This window comes from Lycorma delicatula, chromosome 3 (assembly GCF_047948215.1).
Source record: "Lycorma delicatula isolate Av1 chromosome 3, ASM4794821v1, whole genome shotgun sequence".
NCBI classification, from domain to species: domain Eukaryota; kingdom Metazoa; phylum Arthropoda; class Insecta; order Hemiptera; family Fulgoridae; genus Lycorma; species Lycorma delicatula.
Genome location: NC_134457.1, coordinates 25,602,255 through 25,623,107, shown reverse-complemented (window position 1 = coordinate 25,623,107; position 20,853 = coordinate 25,602,255). Strand labels below are relative to the sequence as shown.

Sequence of the window (20,853 nt, the reverse complement as noted above, 5' to 3'; positions counted from 1 at the left end):
TGTAATAAAGAAGACGATGAATTTCTTAACACTGATTTGGCTCTCAGGTCCCAGGCGCTGTACAACCAACTATTGAGACATCACAACAATTGTATGTCAGAGAAATGCTGAACCAAATAAAGACTGCACAGTTATAACAAAAGAAATAATGATTAAATAACTATCACCCATCTCATTAAAGAGAGGTTATTTCTAAAGTAAAGACCATTTCATTGTAAAAAATTTATTCTGAAAACTTTATAAATATTTTTTACTTCTCTTAAATTATATACCTTGTTCTACCTTCTCTATATAATTAAATGAATTAAGACATTTATTGTAGCAATACACCAGCTTCAATATACCCTCATCGTATTCTTCTGCTGTCAGTCCATTTAGCCAATGATTGATTAACAGCATTACTAAGTTCATTGTCACCCGTGAATTGCTTACTACTAAAAAATTTATTTAATTTCCCAAACAAATGGTAATCAGAAGGAGCTAAGTCTGGACTATATGGTGGGCGATAGAAAAATTTCCCATCCAAATGTTCTCAGTAAATCATGTATTGGACCTGCAATATGTGGATGTGCATTATCGTGCAGCAGGACGATGCCGTCGATCAACTGTCCACATTACTGATTTTGAATGGCATGCAATAACTTATGTAGAGTTTTGCAGTAGGCTTCTGCACTTATAATTGTTCTACATGGCATGAAATTGATCAGCAGTATGCCAAACTCCTCTTCTACATGGCATGAAATTGATCAGCAGTATGCCAAACTCCTCCCAAGAGAATGTGGCCATCAGTTTCTGTCCAAATGGCTGTGGCTAGACCTTTGTCAGTCTGGCTGGTGATTAAGAATGATGCCATTCAATTGACTGCAGTTTTTTCTCTGGTGTGTAATATAAAATCCATATTTCATCGCTGGTAACAATTGCATTAAGGAACTCATCACCTTTTTCTATACAGTGCATCAAAAATTCAAAAGCAGATCCCATTTGGATTTTTTTGTGACTTTCTGTTAAGACATGTGGCACCCAACGTGCAGAACCTTTCTGAAGCCTAAATGGTCATGAACAATGCTGTTATCATGAGATAACAGCTCTTGAAACATCAGGAAAAAGACGGGCTGGGTCAGAAATTGTTGAGCAACGATCTTTTCTGATTTTATTATCGACATTTTTCAACAAGTCTTCGGTGATTATTAAGGGCCTCCCCAAACATTCATCATGCACCTTAATTCTGTTATTTCTAAACCTGTCACACCATTTTTGGATATTTCTTTCATTCATTACATTATCACCACACACGGCAACCAACTGCCTATGAATTTCAGCTGGTTTAACATTTTGATGGTTTAAATAATATGACTCATTTTATAGTCGGTGGCAACATCGATTTTCCTATTCATTTTATAATGTAATAACTCACATGTAATCAAAGATACAACTTACAGAAACAACATACATTACTAACGTGGCCATGAATGACGCAGGTTCAACAGCCTTAAGGAGAGAAATTTCTAGCGGCCTTTACTTTAGAGATATCCCTTGTAATTTGTTCACCAGGAACAAATAATTCAAATAATGTAAATAATAAAACACATTAATCTGGTTTGGAAGATGTACTGAACACAGATAAATTGAAAGGAAAGAATATGGAGATCTGAGTATAGTAGATGTTATGCAGAATTAAATTGAAGAGCTAGAGGGTGAGTTGACTAGGTGATGAATTTCAGAGGTACAGGAAACAGGAATTTAAATAAAGGATGGAAGGAGACATCTTCAGGAATGCAAGTAATCCTTTAATAACACCTGAAATGCAGCTGGCTTTAGAGGAAAAGGATATTGAGTTGTATTTGCTAAAACAGGGTAATCCAATGATATCTGCAGAATGGGAACCTTAAAGAGAAACTTTCTGACTGTTTGAATAGTCAATAATCAAATGATAAAGACTCAGGAAAATTGTAAGCTGAAGTTCTAAACAGGCATAGGGAATTTGGAAGCACAATGCAAAGAGTGTTTCTTGTGCACTTGTGCAAAGAGTGTTTCTCTTTCATTTAATGTACAATTCATCTCTCTAAAATGCTTTGTGTTCTGGAGCTATAACAGTTTAAAACCCTACTATTATTTTACAGACACAATATATATATATATATATATATAATATTAACTTAAAAGTAATTTATTTAAGTTTATTTTCCTCTTGATTGGATAGAGAATTAAATATAATAAAAATAAATATTTTACTTAAAAATATTACCTTAATTAATTTTTTGGGTTAATCAATCAACTGTAAAAACTTATAAATTAAATACATAATGTTTTGTTTAAAATTATCTAACCTTCCTCAGGTGACAATACACATTTATACACACATCATAGGTATGAATGTGCATTGTCACCTGAGGGAGGTTAGAGAATTCTAAGCAAAGCATTATGTATTTATTTTATAAGTTTGTATAGTTGATTGGTTAACCAAAAGAATTAATAAAGGTAATATTTTTAAGTAATATATGTATATATATATATAAACACAAAAATTTAATATACAAAATTTTACATAAATATAATTTAATTATTTTATTACCATTGTTATATTATTATTATGCTTTTACGGCCAACATGGGACCACTTAAGTCAATTTTAGTTGGATCTTTTCTGAGAAAAGCATGTTATATTACTCTTCCGAGCTGCCCAGTATTTCTTCATCCGTTCAGATCTTGCTTTCTTTTCTTCATCCGTAAACACCCTCTTCGTTGTATTTTGTCGTTTGTCTGTTTTTTGTTTAAATTGAATGCTTTTGTCTTTTAGCTTTGTAATTTTTCCAGTTTTATTCTGTAGGTCAGTCAGGGAAATTCCCAATTCTTTCATATCTTCTCTAATTTCTTTGATCCATCCTACGTCTAGCTTTTGGAACCAGAGCTTTTCAATGATATTTCTTGACAGTATTATTTCCGGTATCCTTATAAGATGACCAAAGAAAGAGATTCTTTTTTTTCGCATAGTATCAGTAACAGGCTCTATTTCTCGATACACCACCTCATTTGGCACAATCCACCATTGGCCTTCTTTTTGGTGTTTTTTATTGATACACGTTCTGACAATTCTCCTCTCTATTTTCAGAATTTTTTCAATTCGGTTTTTCTGAGTGATTTTGAAAATGGTCTCGCTTCCGTAGGTGACTTCTGGCTGTACTACAGTTTTATAATGTTTAAGTTTTGTTTTAGCAGAAAGGCATTTTTTGTTATATGTTGATCAAGTTAATTTTTGGGATTTAATCATTTTATTTGTCCTGTTTTGCCATGTCACTTTTTCATTTAAATTATAAGTTATTATTTCCCCTAGATAATTAAATTGTTTTACTATTTTAATTTTCTGATTGTTTACTGTAATGTGCTCTATTACCAGAGGATTTATGGCCATTAGTTCAGTTTTTTCGAAAGAGATATGAAGCCCTATCTTTTGTGGTAGGTTTTGAAGGCTCATGATTTGTGTTTTGGCTTCTTGAATATTATTTGCTAAAAGAGCGAGGTCATCTGCAAATCCTAGGCAATTTAGTGTGATGGAGTTTTTCTTAGTACCCATTTTTATATTTTTGGGATTTATTTCATACCATTTTCTCATGACAAATTCGAGGGCGCAGTTAAAAAGGAGTGGTGAGAGGCTGTCTCCTTGCCTCAATCCAGTTTTTATGTAGAAGGGTTGAGAGAGTTCACCTCTGAATTTCACTCTGAACTGGGTATTGGTTAAAGTTAATTTTATCATGTTTACGAGTTTAGGGTGAAGGCCCAGGTTTCTCAGAATATTCAGCATGGATGGTCGGTGTATACAATCATAGGCCCTTTTAAAGTCGACGAAGGTGATTATTAGTTGTTTTTTCCGTCTTTTATATAAGTCCATCATAAGTTTTAGGGATATTATTTGCTCCGGGCACCCTCTCCATGGCCAAATCCCCCTTGGTATTCCCCAAGTTCCAGTTCAAGTTGGTCTTTGCATCGGTTGTATATGATTCTCGACAGGATTTTGTATGTGCAATCCAGGAGAGATATGCCTCTGTAGTTTTCCGGATTAGTTTTATCCCCTTTTTTATGTAATGGATGAATGAGGGCTGTGGTCCAGTGTTCTGTAAGTTTTTCTTCGTTCCATATTTTCACGAGGCATTGATGTAGGGAAGTTTTGACTGAATAAACCGATGAGTGTTTCCAGAGTTTTGCGAAAAGCTGGTCTTCTCCGCTTGCTTTGTAGTTTTTTATTTCATTTAAGGCTGCGAGAACTTCTTGAATTGTTGGCGAGTTGATATTTACCGGTAAAGTTTCAACTGGAGTTTCAGTGTCAATCTCAAAAAGCTCTGGGGAGTCGTCACAGTTGAGGAGTCTATTGAAGGTTTCTGCCAAAATTTCAGCATTTTCTTTATTGGTGTGGGCCATATTTCCTTTTTTCCTCTCAGCATAAGGGTGGGTGGTTCATATTTTTGAAGAGCCTGACCAAAAATTTTATAATAGTCTCGGGAGTTAGTTTTCTTGGAACTTTCTTCTATTTGCTGAATCAAGTTTTTTTGGGCTTGTCGTTTGGTTCCTCTTATAATTTTCCGAGTTATTTTCCTTTGGTTGGTGAATTCATGGTTAGATTCTTCAGTTTTCTGGGTTTGGTGGTTGATCAAAGCCCGGTGTCGGTCTTTGAATGCTTTGTCACATTCTTCATTCCACCATTGGTGTTTTTTTCTTGGGTTTATAGGGGCTAGTTCTTCAGCTATTTCTTTCAGTTGGGATGTCAGTTCTTTTAAATTAGTTAATTTGATTTTTTTTTGTTTCTTCAAAAATGGCATTGTTAATTAATTTATGTGGATCATAAGCTCTTTTGTTTTTAGGTTGGGATTTTTTCTTTTTAAGCGGGGTGAATTTTATTTTAACTTTAATTAAGTAATAGTCCGATCCAGTATCTATTCCTCTCAAGACTATTACATTATAAATCTCCTTGTGATAATTCCGGTCCATGCAAACATGATCGAGTTGCCATTCCCCTTTTTTCCAATCTGGGTGTTTCCAAGTCTTCAATTTGTTTGGTTTTCTCATAAAATAGGTGTATTTTGAGATCATATTATGGTTTCTGCAAAATTTGACAAGTCTTTGGCCGTTCTTGTTAGTTTTCTTCTGGGCAGGCCATTTTCCGATAATATCACGATATCTTCGTTCTTTACCAAGTTGGGCATTAAAGTCCCCTATTAAAATCTTGGTGTGGGTCTTATTTATGTTGTTTGCAGTTTGGTCAAGAAGTTCCCAGAATTTGTCCATCTCTTCTCTATCTTTTTTAAGATTGTTTGTTGTCATTGGTGGGAGCATGGACATTTATTATGGTGTAGAATTTATTGGCTGATTTTAGGGTTACGGTTGAAATCCTGGGGGAGTAAGACTTAAATTCTACGACTGAGTCAATTATTTTAAGATTGATTGCAAATCCTGTTCCGAACTGTGAGCAATTCTTCATCACACGTTTCCCGGGGATTCCTTTGTAAATTCTGTAACCCTGAGATTCAAACGGCTCTCGATCGGTGTTTCTCATTTCTTGAAGTCCTGCGATTAGGATTTTTTGTTTGTCCATTATGTCTGTTAGAGTTTTTAGTTTGCCAGGTTTAGTTAGAGAATTAATGTTGCGAGTGGCAATTTTGAAGTTGTGTTGTTTTTGGGTGTTTCCAAACGCTCCGATTCATTGTTATCTTTTAAGCAGCTGCCCACCGGATCCGAGTGCAGCCTTCTCTGGTATTTACCAGACGGTGAATTTTTTCTTAAAAGACCTTCCATATTTGACTTTCAAAACCAAGTCAGCCTTGGGTGGGAATAAATTCCCGAGTTACAACTCTGGATGTGATCCAGAGAGGTGATTCAGATTTAATTCACCAGTAGAAATCTCCACGTTTCTAACTGGTTATTCAGACGAACCAACGTGGAGGCGCAAACCTATTTTCTTAATTGAGATTTTAAGTATGGAGAAAGTTTAAATCGGTTCCGGAATCATTTCGTCCCATTGTTATATTATAATAAAAATTTTTAACACCTATAAAACAAGTTAATGAAGCTTAAAAATTTGTGACCACTGCTTTAGTTCATCTTTGGTTTTAGACTTATAATTATTAATTCATTAGTAACAGTAATTATTAAAATAAGTTGTATGGTAAGTGCATTTACATGAACAATATTTTGAGCAGCACACTGGTGCAATTGTGTAGTGGACATATGGATGGAAATGTTCTAGCTTACGCACTAATATTTTTGTATGACCTGAAAATATGATCAGTAGTTTCTGATACTGCCACTTGGCAAATGGCCTGGCCACATCAACATTTGTCTCTCTGAACAAGAACCCTTTCCCCAGACTTGGTCAACATTTTTCTCAGAATTTGTTCCATTACCTTTCCCGCAACCCTCCATCAATCACTGTGGAATTATATATTTTGCAACATATGATTTGGATTATTTGTGTAGATTTATGAAGAAATTTTTAATTTTAACTATTAATTTTGTTTCATTTTGGAGCAACAGTATAAGGCCAAAAGAGAAAACTCTTAATTTCTTAATATGATTAAATTAACATTTAAGAGTTATCAGCTGTGAACTTATGAGGAAGCAAAAATCAAAATATAAAAAAAAGATAGCCCGCATGCCATTTTTACCAAGTTTAATCAGACTTACAAAAAAATTTGGAACTCTAAAAATGGCTTTCTAAAAAAGGTAGTTTTTGTCTGTTGTTTTCATTACATTGCATACTTACAAGAATCTATCTCGTAAACATATAATCATAAGAGAATGGTTCTAAAGTTTGCTTCACAATAATATATGAAAACATTGGCTGACCGTAACATGTGCACTTGTTGCTGATAATATTAATAAGCAATAATTCTGTTAAATATTACAACCTCAGTGTGCAGTTTTAAATGCCCATTTAAACACACCTTAAAAGAAATACTATTTATTAGTACATATGAAAAATTTTCTTCCTATAAACAAAATAAAGTGGTTCAAAATTATGAATATTAGTTTATTATATTGTTATTAATATACTTACGTCCATCATCCTCTAAAGATTCCAATTTCACTTCTTCAAGTGGTATAATATGTTGCTTATTATACTATAAAAAAAAGAATAACAAGAAATAAAAAATTGAAATAATAATAATCTTTATTCCACAAAATAAACAGATTACAAATGAAAAAAAAATTATTTACAGTTATAAATTCTTAATACATAAGCTTAATAGGCAAATATTTAAAAAACTAAAACAAATATTTCCTTCAAATGCAGAGATAAAAATAATGTTAACAAAATAAAGGGTCATCATAAATGACCCTATATTTTGAACATATATGGTGGGCTTTCAGTAGCTCAGATGAAACTATTAGGGACATTTTAAGAAAACATGTTTGCACTGACAGCCTCTACCCAAAACATTTGTACAACAGCCATTTTAACCACTGCAGCAATCTGTATTGATGCTGAGGTGTGTTCCTTCGTTTATTGTTTTCTATTCAAGAAAAACGATTTTCATATTTTGTGGCATTCTGAACTTAAGTCTGAAAATAATTTTAGTTCAATATACATTTTGGATATATATGAAAGAGGCCACCACATGAAAACAACATACAACACTGATACAATCAGTTCAAAGAAATGAGATTGGTTCTTAAACTGAAATCGCCTGCAAAGCCACCATTTCAGAAGAAAGTGTGGAACTAATTACACAACCAGAAGTCTTAATTAACCCATTGCTTGCCAAAGTCTTGAGTTACAAATTCCAAAACAACCATTTATAAAATTTTACATAAAAGATTAAACTTGTATGCAGCTAAAATTCATAAACAAGAAATAAAATCAACTGATATAGAAAAACATTTCCAGTTCGCTGTTGAAATTTATAGACAAAATTAGTGAAAATGAATAATTTTTGAACAGGTAATTTTTACAAATGAAACCTCTTTTCACCTGAATACATTTTGCAAATATGGAAATCTGAAAACTGACATGTAATTTTTGAGAAAGCATGTAATTTTTGTAAGTTTTGAAATGACATGAAATTTAATATTTGATGTGATTTAATGAAAAATCATGTAAATGGGTCTTTTTTCTTTGCCAAAAAGACACAAATGAACATGTTTATCTTAATATGTTAAGTTACTATTGCTTTCCTCAACTAGATGTACGTTTTCCTTAAAAATATGCATCAAATTTTTATCCAACAAGATTGTTCAATCCATAATTAAATCCATTCATTAGCCAGGCTTTGAATGAAAAATTTAACGACAGATGGCTAAGCCAAGAAGACCTGAAAATTTGGCCACCAAGAATTCTAGACCTAGCCCCTTGGGATTTTTTGTTGAGGGGATATATTAAAAACATTCTTTACTTGAAAAAATTATGTAACCTGAATCATTTAAAGGAAAGAATTAAGGAAGCAATTACAACCACAAAATAAGATAGCTTACATCATTTATGGGAAGAAATTGAATTAACAAAACAGTCTGTAAGTCTTAAGTAAAATCTTAATGATCAGCAGTGCAAGTATGAGAAAAAGTTGACATAAAGGGGATCAAGGCATCAAAGCACTTGACAAATGGAAAGTTACAATACTGGCAAACCAATCCTGATAGGTATGACCTACCTGATGCTATCATTATCCACTACACAAAATTTATGTAATACTAGAATGCTGCAAAATGCCAACAGTTATGAGCAAGATAGCAGTTATGGCTAGCAGTTATAGTTATGGCTAGCTTTTTCCCTAAGAGCAGTATATTAGTAGTAATTTATTTGTGAGTGCATAAAGGTATTGCAACCAGAAAAAGGTTCACTAAGAGAATTAATATACTTCTGCCAATTTGTTATTAATAACCATTATCAACCACCAACTTGGTAGTACATGATGTGATGCAAAAGATTAAAATTGAAGAGATTATTTAACTCTATCAAGCCAAGTAATAAGTTTTGATCAAATAACAATAATAAGCAAATACATTTAATATAAGCTTAAACACAAACCGCAATTTAAAAAAATGAGTGGCAGAAACCAATAGCAGATTAAATGAAAAGGAACAATATTTGATACTTATTGTTAGAAATAAATTCAGCATGATAATAAATCTTCTCTTCATCTATAACTACTGCGTACATTGAACATACAGAGCGAGCCAAAAGTACGGAAATCCCTCAAAACTTTAAAACAGTTTGAGATAGAATACTGTAACATTCTGGATAAGATATTTGTCAACAACTTACCTTTTGATGAGAAATAGAATTTTAACCCCTTCTTGGGGGAAGGCTCAAGAGATATAACTCAAATTATTTTAAACAGTAACACCCTGTGTGTGATAAATATTTTGATGTATACCACACACCAAACCACTTACCATACATTTTGATATATCATCTATTTACACAGAATGTTTAAATGTTCAAAATATCCTTCTTCAAGATCACCTGACTTATCATTGTATTGAATTTCTGTGGGGCCACTTAAAAAGTATTGTTTATCATAATAAACCTGAAGGACTAACACTAACAGATACCAAATCCAAGGTTAAATTCAGAGGAAAAATATCTGATCCATTCCAGGACTGTCACCGCTTTTATTCAACTGTGCCCTTGAATTTATAATACGGGATTGGAAAAAATTAAATAAAGACAACGTTAAAATAGGAAAACGTATCTCAGTAAATTGCCTAGGCTTTACGGACGATTTAGCCCTACTATCCCAAAATATAGAAGAGGCCAGATACCAACTGTTAACACTGGAAGAGATTGCAGGAAAAATTGGTCTAAAAATTTCATACAAAAAACCAAAATTATGGTGAGAGACCCACTATGTATAAGCAAAGTAAAAATAAACAATAATGACATAGAACTAGTAGAAAACTTTAAATATTTGGGGGAAAACATCACACACAACCTCCAAGAAAATCCAAACTGGAATGAAAGAATAAATAAACTCATCAAAGCCACAATAAAAACACAAAACATCTATAACAAAAAATGCATGTCCATAAACACAAAAATAAGACATTATAACTCAGTTATCAAACCAGAAATACTTTGCGGATGCGAAACCATATTTGGACCGTACCAGACAAGGTTTACCAACAAACTGGAAAAGATTGAAAGACAGATTCTACGACGATGCATCAGGAAAAACATTAAAAAAGACAGAATTTGGAGAATTATTCCAAACTAAGAGATTTACAAAACGATCATCCCGATAACTAATAAATTTAGAAAGAAGAGAATTTCCTTCCAAGGACATATTTTCAGAATGGAAAAGACCAGACTTATCAGACGGATAACCGAACTTTTGTGGAACAAGAAAAGCAAACCGAACTGGTTATACAAAGTACAGAAAGACATGGAGGAATTAGACGTAACCCGTGAAAACCTAAAAACGAAAACCGGAAACTATGAAAAATTAAAAAATAAAGAAACAAGATTCCTATCAAAATCCAAGAAAACAGTAAGCCGGGTGTACTCTGAACAAGAAAGGGCAAGAAGATCTAAAACCCTTAGAAATTACTGGCAAAAAAGAAAAGCTAAAAAACAACAGATCAGCAAGAAAAGAAAGAACTTGCCAAAAAAAAAATGAACTAAAGTGGTCTTAAAGGTCTTAAATTGTCTTAAGTGGTCTTTATATGGTCTTAAAAAAAAAAACCTGAAGATATCAATAATTTACAGAATAGAATTCATGAATCAGCTCAAAATATCACTAGGAAATCATTGAATAATGCATTATCATCCTTTTTACATCTGACTGGCATACTGCCAAACAACAGAAGGATATTTCAAACATATACTAAAATAAAATGCAAGTAAATAAGCAAGCTAATGTTAACTTTAAACTTAATAATTTTTTTTTTAAATTCATTCAATAATATCTATTTAAGAAAATTTCTGTTATTTGCAATAACAGTTCCTTCAATTATCAACATAATTTTTTTCAAAATCCATTTTTTTTTTATCCTGCTGCCTATTTGGGTACAGACATCATAGCAATTTTTAATTTATACCATTTTTCTTGTCTTAGAGACCTTTAAAATGATGTATTGCATAAAGGGTGTTACCATTTAAAATATTTGAGTTACAAACCTTGGGCCATCAAAGAAATGGGTTACAGTTTAAGTTGTTAAGTAGTAGATGGATCATTCCATGTCAAGTGGTCCAGTTTTGAAAATCATCACCAGTTGACCATCTCCAAATATCATCAAATTTTTGATGGAAGTTTCCCATGGTCTGAAATGCCATTTCACCACCAAATTGCAGCTCTTTATCTGCTATAGCTGATTTTTTGTGGCCTCTTGAAAAAGGGATACTACTTATAGTTTGTGGACACATGTAAAAATTGTTATCTTTGACTAACAATTTTGATGGCAATAATAAAGTTACAGATTCATTTTTTGGTACTGTTAACTTTGTATGCTATATCCGAATATGTTAGTCACAAATTTCTTTTGGAACTTTGTTTTAAGACATAGTAGCTGAAATTCAGCCAAAAATTTGTCATAACATTTTGGAAATCAAAGATTAAGCTTATATATTTCCTTATCTAATGCTTTAATCAAAATGAGACTTTGTAATTTGAAAAAGGGAGTAATTATGTGTAGGATCCTGAAGGTTCAAAGCAATTTGAATCTTATGTCCGGAGAAATCAATCACCAAATTTGGTAAAAAAATTTTTATCATGATTTTTGGCCCATCTTCAAAGGCTTATATCTAAGGTATACCTTCTCAGATTTTGTTAATTTTTTAATAGGTGGAAAGGACAGCTTTTATCTGTATATTATAGTAGGTAAGAAAACCTTTCAAAGATAATTAATCTTTTGCATTTGACAGATTTTTAATCAGTAGACATTTCTATTTAATTAAAACAACTAAAGGTGGAAAAACATTCAATGCTTCAAAATATTATTAGATTTTTTAAAGAATGCTCTAAAGTTTAAAAATACTCTTGAAAACTCCACTCTGCAAAATACTCTCAAAATTCATGGAATATTCTGGAAAATTTCATTTCTACTACAATATTCTAGAATGTTTTTTATTTTAAATTAAGGGTATAATATGCATCACTTTTTGTGAACTAGCATAGTTAGTGAATAACTTCCATAATCAGTTGTGACATTTATTGTCATCTTCAACTGTGTTTTGAATTGTTTTAAAATGGGTGTAGTTCTTGGCCCCTGCCATTTCGGTAAGCTTATAATGTTTCTCTAAGTGTGACAAAAATTCTTGAATTGCTCTTTTGTGTACATTAAGGTCTGTAAATACAATTTTTCTATCGCCCTTAGTTTTAAATAAATTACACTTCAAAAAAATTAAGGGAAAATATAACTAAAATCTGTAAAATTTATAATTTTGCATGGGCATACCTGTGTTGTGTTGCTTGCTGTGCTGTGAATGACTTTGCTGATGGTTTTTTTTTATAAATAGGTTCAGGCATATCCCGAATTAATATCAAACTGTTATCAGCTAGCATGTTATTATTCATTTCCCTTTATAGCAGCTTTTCATCACCGAAACGTCTTTGTGAGAACATTCACCATGTTCATCACTTATGTCTCTGAAGTTGTCCAGGAAAAAATCCAGATATGAGTGTAGGAAATGTATTTTTAAAGACATATTACATCCCATAACTCTGTATGAAGTAAGAAGTTTACTAACAATATTGTGGTAATTGTTGAATTTTTATTTGCAGAGAAAATTTCTGTAAACGTCTTTAAATGAAGCCCAAGCTGCACTTTCTACATTATTTAACATCGAGTTAAATACATCATCTTTGACCAACTCTCTTATTTAAGGACCAACAAATATTCCTTCTTTAATTTTTTCCTTCACTTACGTTTGGATATTTCTGCCTGATGTACAAAAATCTGGGACTACCCTTCTTCCTTGCTTTTACAAAATTTTTCATTAGTCCAAGCTTGATATGGAGGGGGTAAAAATATGTTTTTTTGTTCAACTTTGTAGTTTATTACAATAAAAACAAGCTCCAGAATCTTAGCATTTGCATGGTCAGTGACTATCTGCGCCACGACATCACTGCCGTTCATATAATTTTGACTGAACTGATCAAATACTTGAAGAAAGTGACTGAAATAAGGCATACACACTACTTCAGTGATGGTTCAGCTGCTCAGTACGAGAATTTCAAGAATTGTATCAATTTGTACCACCATGAACAAGACTTTGGGAAATAGTTACCAGCTTACAACCAGGCCAATATGTGGCTTGCATGTATGACAATACTTGGTGGATTGGAAATATATGTGATATATCTTTTGAAGAACATGATGCCCTAATTAGTTTTATGCATCCATATGGTGAAACTCATTATCATTGGCCTCCTAGAAAGGACTCTTGCTGGATTCCAGAACAGCACATTTTTGCTACTCTTGGAGCACCATCAATGACATCATCAGGATGACAATATATGTATCCAGAATACATCCAGTCTATGACTGAGAAACAATTTAAGCTAAAGTAGAATTAAAAGTATTGTGCTAAAAAGTTTCTGACTACTTTAGATATTTTTATTTTATTTTGCAGATAGTATTCTATAATATTGTAATACTTTATTGTACTCTGTTATTACTAATATGACTATATTTCATTTTGTTTATGATTTCAGTATTTTTGTGCATCTGTAATAAATATTTTTTTTTTTTTAAATGTGCTTGCCGTAACAGATATAATTAATTGAAACTGTCTGCTCTACTTTCTCATGTCTTCTTTTTCTCATGTCTCTTTTACATTCAACAGGAGGCAAGGTACAGTTAACAACTTTGTATTAACAGGCAGCAAAATGGATGATATTACTTAACAAAAAATTACTTTCTACTAGAGCGTATTCAATCCATGAACATTACAGAAAACTTGCACCCTGTGTGAAAGATGAATTATCTTTCAACTGTTTTTTCTGCCATTTATAAACTACAGGTCAAACAACAAACTGCATGCATTTTGCAGTTTAAAGGTGCTCTTTCTAACTATTACAAAACTAACAAAATCTAAGAAGGTACACCTGAGATATAAGCTTTCAACGGTAGATAAATATTAAGCTAAAAACTTTTTGACCAAATTTGATGATGAATATCTCCTGACATAAGCCTACAGTTGCTTTGAAACTTTAGGATGTTATACACAATTATGCCCTTTTTCGGTTTCAAAGTCTCATTACGATTAAAGTACTAGATTATATAAGTTCCAACTTTGACTTACAACATGCTGCAACAACGTTTTCGCTGAATTTCAGCAGCTATATCTCAAAATGAGGTGCTAAAAGAAACTTGTGAATAACATATTTGAATAACTACCCCAGTAAGTACCCTTTTTTTTTTTCAAGAGATCACAGAAAATCAGCAATAGCAGATATAGAGCTACAACTTGGTAAAATGGCATTTAAGACCACAGCAAATGTCCACGCAAAAGTTGATGAAGTTTGAAGATGGATGACTGGGTCTCCTGGCCCATTTGACATGGAATGGCCCAGGTGAGATGATTATTATTCAAAGTATGTTACAGTTGTAATATGAGCACTGTAGAATGATGGAAAGAAAATAGAACTGTAAATATAGGCAGTACGAATAATGCTTCAGATCAAATGGATGGACAAAGTTAAGGAATACAGAAACTATATTAAGGATCATAGAAGAAAACAACCTTGGTCCTCACAATGATGAGTAGAATAAAGGCCATTTTGAAATATAATCAAGAATGTCATTAACAGATGTATTTAAAGGAACAGTAGAGGAAAACACAAGTGAGGAAGACAGATCAATTTTGTAGATGATGTGAAAGAAAAATAGGAAAATCAAGAAAAAAGTGCAGGTTAAAACTATTAAAGAAAAATAGCAACAATTATACAGCAGAAAATAATAATATAATAGTGTGACTACGTTCCTGTTAAGAAATAACAAGAATGTTGTTCCTGAATGGAAAGTGGGAGAGAAAAGAGAAAATAATAAAACTACTTTTGCTTTCACAAAATAAGTAATTCCTTACCTTCTTTTTATTGATTACTATGTTCCCATATACAAGTATATCATTAAACAAAAAGAACTGCCTTGCTTTAGGTTTTTTCCTACACATTTTTGTAAGAACTCCTTCACCAACCAGAACTCTTCCTGGAACTGCAAGGGGCTGAAATACAATAAAAAATACATATATATATATTATAATTTATAAATAGTTTTTTTTTTTTTTGATGAATAATTCATCATAAAAGCTTGTGCGCGAGAAATATGAAATGGAAATTTTTTAACGTATGAAAAATAACAATCTGACCCGGATTTGAACCTGGGACCTGCAATGAAAGGCCAAGATGCCTTTCCTCCTTTTTCACTCTGCCACAAAGACTGGCTTGTTTTATTGTAAACACAAAACTAAAACATTTTGGGTTTTTGGTTATTAGATTTCTTGGTTAATTGAAATTAATCATCAGCCTGAAGAAACCTTTGTTGTATGTACATGGAGGTGTAACACAAACTATGCATTTACTAAGAAACAATTTAAATAACCTCACTACAAATTCTAGGATTAATTATTAGATGCGAGAGTAATTCAATAATTAAAAAGACAAACAGCAAAAAGAACTATTTCATAAAATAAACAAAAACTGACAGTGAAGTTGGTACCCCAGACAGAGAAAATATCAGCTATTTGAAAAGAATCTTCATTAGTATAACCTCTTATGTTTATTTCAAAATGTCAGTTCTATTTGAATCGCCTACAGAGGATTAACTTGCTAAGATAAATTTTTATTTTCTGAAGATGTCAAACCAGCCAAAATTTACTCATGAATGTTAAACAATATGAAAAAAGGGAAATAACCCTACAAATTTTTGTAACTGGATCAAATAGTTTAAATTAGAAAGAACAAGTGTCATCGGTTTTCATCGAATCAGAAAACCAGTGGGAGTTTTGACTGAAGATTTGCATCATAAATGATCTTATTCCCAAGGACAGACGCAAAAAAATTTGGGAAGTTGCTGAAATTTATAGTGCAAGTACCAAAACTGTGCATTATTATTATCCACTATAAGCTTAATTACAAAATGTGTTCAAGGGGAGATCCTAGACTGTCGATTCAAAATCACAAAGACAACAAAATTTACATTTATATGGAACATAACTGATAGTTTTAGTGGAATGTAAAGATTTTTTAGACAGCATAATGACATGAAAATACTGGGATTTATCATTTTGTGCTGGAATCCAAACGTTGGAGTATGGAATGGAAACATCTGAGTTTGCACACCAGAAAAAAATTCAAAACATATACAACCGGGAAAGTGATGCTAAAGGTGTTTTGCAAATATGAAGGCCCAATTGACTGCAATTATTTAGAGGATCAACATACAACCAATGGTAAGTATTATTGTGACATACTGGAAAAAAAAGTGAAACACACAATAAGGAGGAAATTACCTGGCTCTTTCAATTATATTGCATCATAATGCCTGCTCCCATATTACTCAAAAGACCCAGGACTTTTAAAATATTTTGTTGGGAAGTGTTGCCATATCCACCCTACCAGTCCCCACCTTGCAACATCAGATTTTTTTTATTCAATCCTCCTAGAGCTTTTATGTGGTATTAAGTTCAGCGACAATGAGAAGATAAATGGCTAATATACTATGGGGAACAATTTTATACTACTGGAAAAAAGCTCACAAAAAGGAGAAAGACAAGTGCCTAGATGTGACATCTATACATCACTGATACAACAACTAGTGACAACATGGACTGTGAAGTTATGAAAGAGGACATAATGAAGGCTGTTCAAGAGATCATTCCTACAGAGAACCACAAGGAGGTTAAGGTGATTTCGCTTCGACCAGTGTTTGCCCAGTCACAGAATGCGATGTTGGTGTTCCCAATGTGTGCGGCGGAAATTCTTATAGCAAAGGGCAGGATTCCAATAGGATGGCAAACCTGTCAGGTTGTCAGAAGGGAAGAAGACCCTCAATTGTTAGTAGTGTTGGGAGCAGGTGTCTGTAAGGGCCTGGACCTTTCGAGGTCGTTTCCAGTGCGGGGTTGACGCCATTACAGGAGAGACTGCCCAGAGTTGAATAAGTGCAGGAAATGTGGTATGGTCAGGCATGATAGTTTGGGTTGATAGTTAGTTATGTAAAAGGGCTGGACCTTTGGCCAGTCCATCATGTAAACAGGATGGATCTTCAGCAAGAAGCGGTGATGCTCTGAGTAAGGGGTTTGAATAGAGTATAGACTAGACTTTGAGGGAGGAGAGAATCCCACCAAAAAAAGTGGGTTGTTGTCGAATCGTGGGATGATTAGGTAGGGGTGGTAGCCTGCTAGCTTAGGTCATACTAGCTCGTTGAAGAGCAGGGGGTTGGGGCGTTCCATTTTTATGGCCTGTGGGACCCTCATGGGTTGAACTTTCGTGGAGTTACAACCTGGCAGTGTATCCAAAGTTAGTTAGGGTGTGAAAAGATCATCCATTTGGGAGCAGACAACTGCCACGGCACCCAGGGTGGCTGACGAGATGCTTATCAGCGATTACTGGCCACCCATGGGGTGTTTAAAGAATACAGATGAAAAAAAAGTGCCTAAATGTAGCCGGGGATTATTCCAACAAATGCATTTTAAATTGTAAATTGCAAAACAAAATTACACTTTTTTTATATGTAACATATAGAGATATAGTTGCAGACTGTCATAGATAAATTTTCATAGTTTAATGAAAATCAGAAGAGACTACAATTTTTTAATGTAAATCTAACGATACTATTGAAGAACACTATTTTTTAAATTTTACTCTAGTTTGATGATAAATATTTTGGACTACTTGATTTGCATGGCATTTATCCCACCACCATCCCATTCGGTCGCCGCCCTAAAGCATAAGACCGAATGTCTGTGCCACAAACAGCTACTGAGCCTTGAATCTCAAGAGAGCACCTGGGCACACCCGTTGCCCTTAAAAACGGAGAGGCATACCCCCCAAGTCCTGTATAAATCTATACAAGGACCTTCTCCCTTAGTCGTGGTGAGCCATTCTTGCTGCCATGCATCCATCGTGAGGCTGTAAAACCTCCTCCTCAGGCGGGAGATGGACAACAGAATGAAATTTAGAACCGGTGCATTATGATCACCATTCTGCTCTGGTACAGGTCCAGCTCGAAACCAAATCCCAAATACCTCGGCCTCCCTGCCACTTCACAACTTCCACATGGCCGCCTGAACTTTCACCACTAAATCGGTTGTGAGCCTTTCCCAATACGACGGTAGCCTTGTAGGGGGGTTGTTTTAAAAACACCAGTGCACACTATTAGTGCTCTATTTTTGTCCAACCTATGTGCCCAAACGGAGGCAGCATAAGAGGCCATACTTCATAGACACCTTGGTACACCATGTACAAATGATGGCCCGACAGCCCGTAATCCTTCTGACTAATCCTCCTAAGATTGTGCATCACAGAGATGGTGTCCACCGCTACTTGCTAAGTTCTCATCAAACAAAACACCTAGGTACTTATGAACCCTAACTCACCTGATCACACAGTCTTTAATTACTTAATAATGACAAATTATCATACAGTTGTCTGATAATTTGTGATAATTTCCATCCAGCCCTCTGCGGTTGACAATGCCGCTTGCGCCCGATCTTCTAGCTGCGGTTATGAGTTACCACAAACTAATAGGAGACAGTCATCGGCAAAAGCCTGGACTGTGACCCCTTCCAGGAATGTCAGTCCCAAAAATCTGTCGAATACCAGGTTCCACAGCCACAGCAAGGGACCAAGAATGGAGCCCTGTGGGCTTTCCCTAGTGATGAACTTGTTCACAACTAGGTGCGCATTCTTAAACAGAGCCGTGCAATCAGTCAAGTAGTCACATACTACCACCTGCAGGGCTACAGGAACATTGCAGCGTTCCAACTCATAGAGGTGAGAACCCAAACACAAGGAAGGAAATACTGCCTCTATGTCAATAAAAATTGCCAAAACATATTTAGTCTATGCTTTCCACCTTGGTAAGAGCATTCTGCCCTAATGCAGACATCTGCTACACCCTCTGGAGCATCTGGGAACAGAGTATCCAGAAATCCTTGGTAAATCGCCACAGATGTAAGTGCAATGGCTTTGGCCGGTAACATGACTTCACGAGCTGCTAGGGGCGGAGCTGCATTGCAACTCGCACATGGAGTCTTGCCAAAACTTGAGTTTGGCTTCCTTGATGGCATGAATGTACTCATTACAGGCGTGCTGATAGATCCGCAGACCCTCAGTGCACACATTAATGATAATCCCCATTAGGGAGCGACACTGGTATCTTCTCCTAGCGGACCTAGTTCTTACATGCAGCGCGCTAAGGTCAGAGGACTACCATTTTTCCAGGGTTTTCGCCTGCGTTTAACAGACGGCTCCCTGGAAGCAGCTGTCATGACGGCTCCAGGCACTCTCCGATCAGCAGACTAGCCACTACGTAAGGGTCCGTCCATTGGCCGAGGCCACCATAAGACCCCCATCACAGCCAGTCTTGATAGCCCAGCCGAATAATCCAGTAGAGGAGACTAGTGAAGAATACTATTTTTTAAATTTTACTCCAGTTTGATGGTAAATATTTTGAACTATAAGTATAACGCTTCTATAAGCTGATGGCTGATAAAAAAATGTTAATGTAATTAATTCAGCAATTCAGTTCGCTGAGAATTAAAACTTGTAAATATAGAATGAAAATTTTTAAAAACCATTTTCTTGAAATGGGCATCCTCAAAAAGTACTGAATTATACAAAGAGTAAATAACCACCTATTGGTATAATGTTACTTATGAAATGAGAAAAGAAAAGTATGTATTAATAAACAAATAAACACCAAATAATAGTCAAGAATATGTAATGATTTATTTTATACTGATTGATCACAGTACTTAGTCAACTGATTGAGAATGCACGATTGCTGAATCATACTAGCCAGAAATTGCAATTTAAAAGCATGTACAGTCAATTCAACTAAACAACAGGCATACACATACACAAATTTGTAACCCAGTAACCTCTGCTGTAATATTTACACTCCTGTTGAATATCAATAATAACAATTTGCATAAATTAAGATCACAAAATATTACATATGATAATTTTAAAAAGTTTAAGATTATATACATATTTCATACAAAGAATTTCATATCTAGATTTTTTTAACCGAAAACAGATGGATAACACATCATCAGAAGTTCATCAAATACTACTTAATTATTTTAAAACCAGTTTACAAGAATTCTATTTCTCATTTAAATAAGCTACTAAGATTCTCATATTTAAACTTTGTTATAGTTGTTAAGTGATTGGAAAACACTACTACTAATGCAAACATATTTTGTTCAAGTAAAACTAGGTGTACGTAACTATAATTTTGAATCTCACCTGGCCAGAGCTGCCGAAACAGCTCTCCACCATTGCAATTCGACGGGCATTAGCCTCACTGTTAACTAGAAAACAAAATAATACAAAATTAAAATCATTACAGTAAAAGAAAAGCTAACAAAATAAAAAAAACATATCTAAATTTTTACGCTATACATACAAATATATAAACACATTCTTTTAGTCATGAACATTAACTTATAAAAACACAACATAGTTTAAGATAGCAAACTGTATTTTTTTACCCAAATTTTTAGTCTGTACTGTCTATAATGATGTAACATATTTCATTTTACCAATACTCTTCAATTTTCATTGACCCAAAGCTCAGAAGTACACATTTAAAAAAATTTTTCACAATACATACTTTGTTCTTCAAATTGATGAATTCACAAATATCAGTGGAAAAGCCAATTTACTTGGATTCATTAGATTTGTTGAAGAAAATAGAATAA

The 20,853-nt window shown here is 33.8% G+C and overlaps 1 protein-coding gene across 8 annotated transcripts in view; it reads right to left on the bottom strand.

The window, feature by feature from the left end:
• The window catches only part of rush (pleckstrin homology and FYVE domain containing family member rush hour), a 67,653-nt gene that overhangs the window by 36,012 nt on the left and 10,788 nt on the right, over positions 1-20,853 (bottom strand). For all 8 annotated transcript variants that reach the window (XR_012755637.1, XR_012755638.1, XR_012755639.1 and 5 more), the window contains exons 2-4: positions 20,399-20,463; positions 15,013-15,150; positions 7,045-7,108 (exon numbers count right to left, since the gene is read on the bottom strand). Coding sequence is in view for 1 of the 8 variants with exons in the window: in XM_075359566.1 (XP_075215681.1) it covers positions 7,045-7,108; positions 15,013-15,150; positions 20,399-20,463 (267 nt within the window). In the remaining 7 variants the exon portion in view is untranslated. The remainder of the gene's footprint in view (positions 1-7,044; positions 7,109-15,012; positions 15,151-20,398; positions 20,464-20,853) is intronic.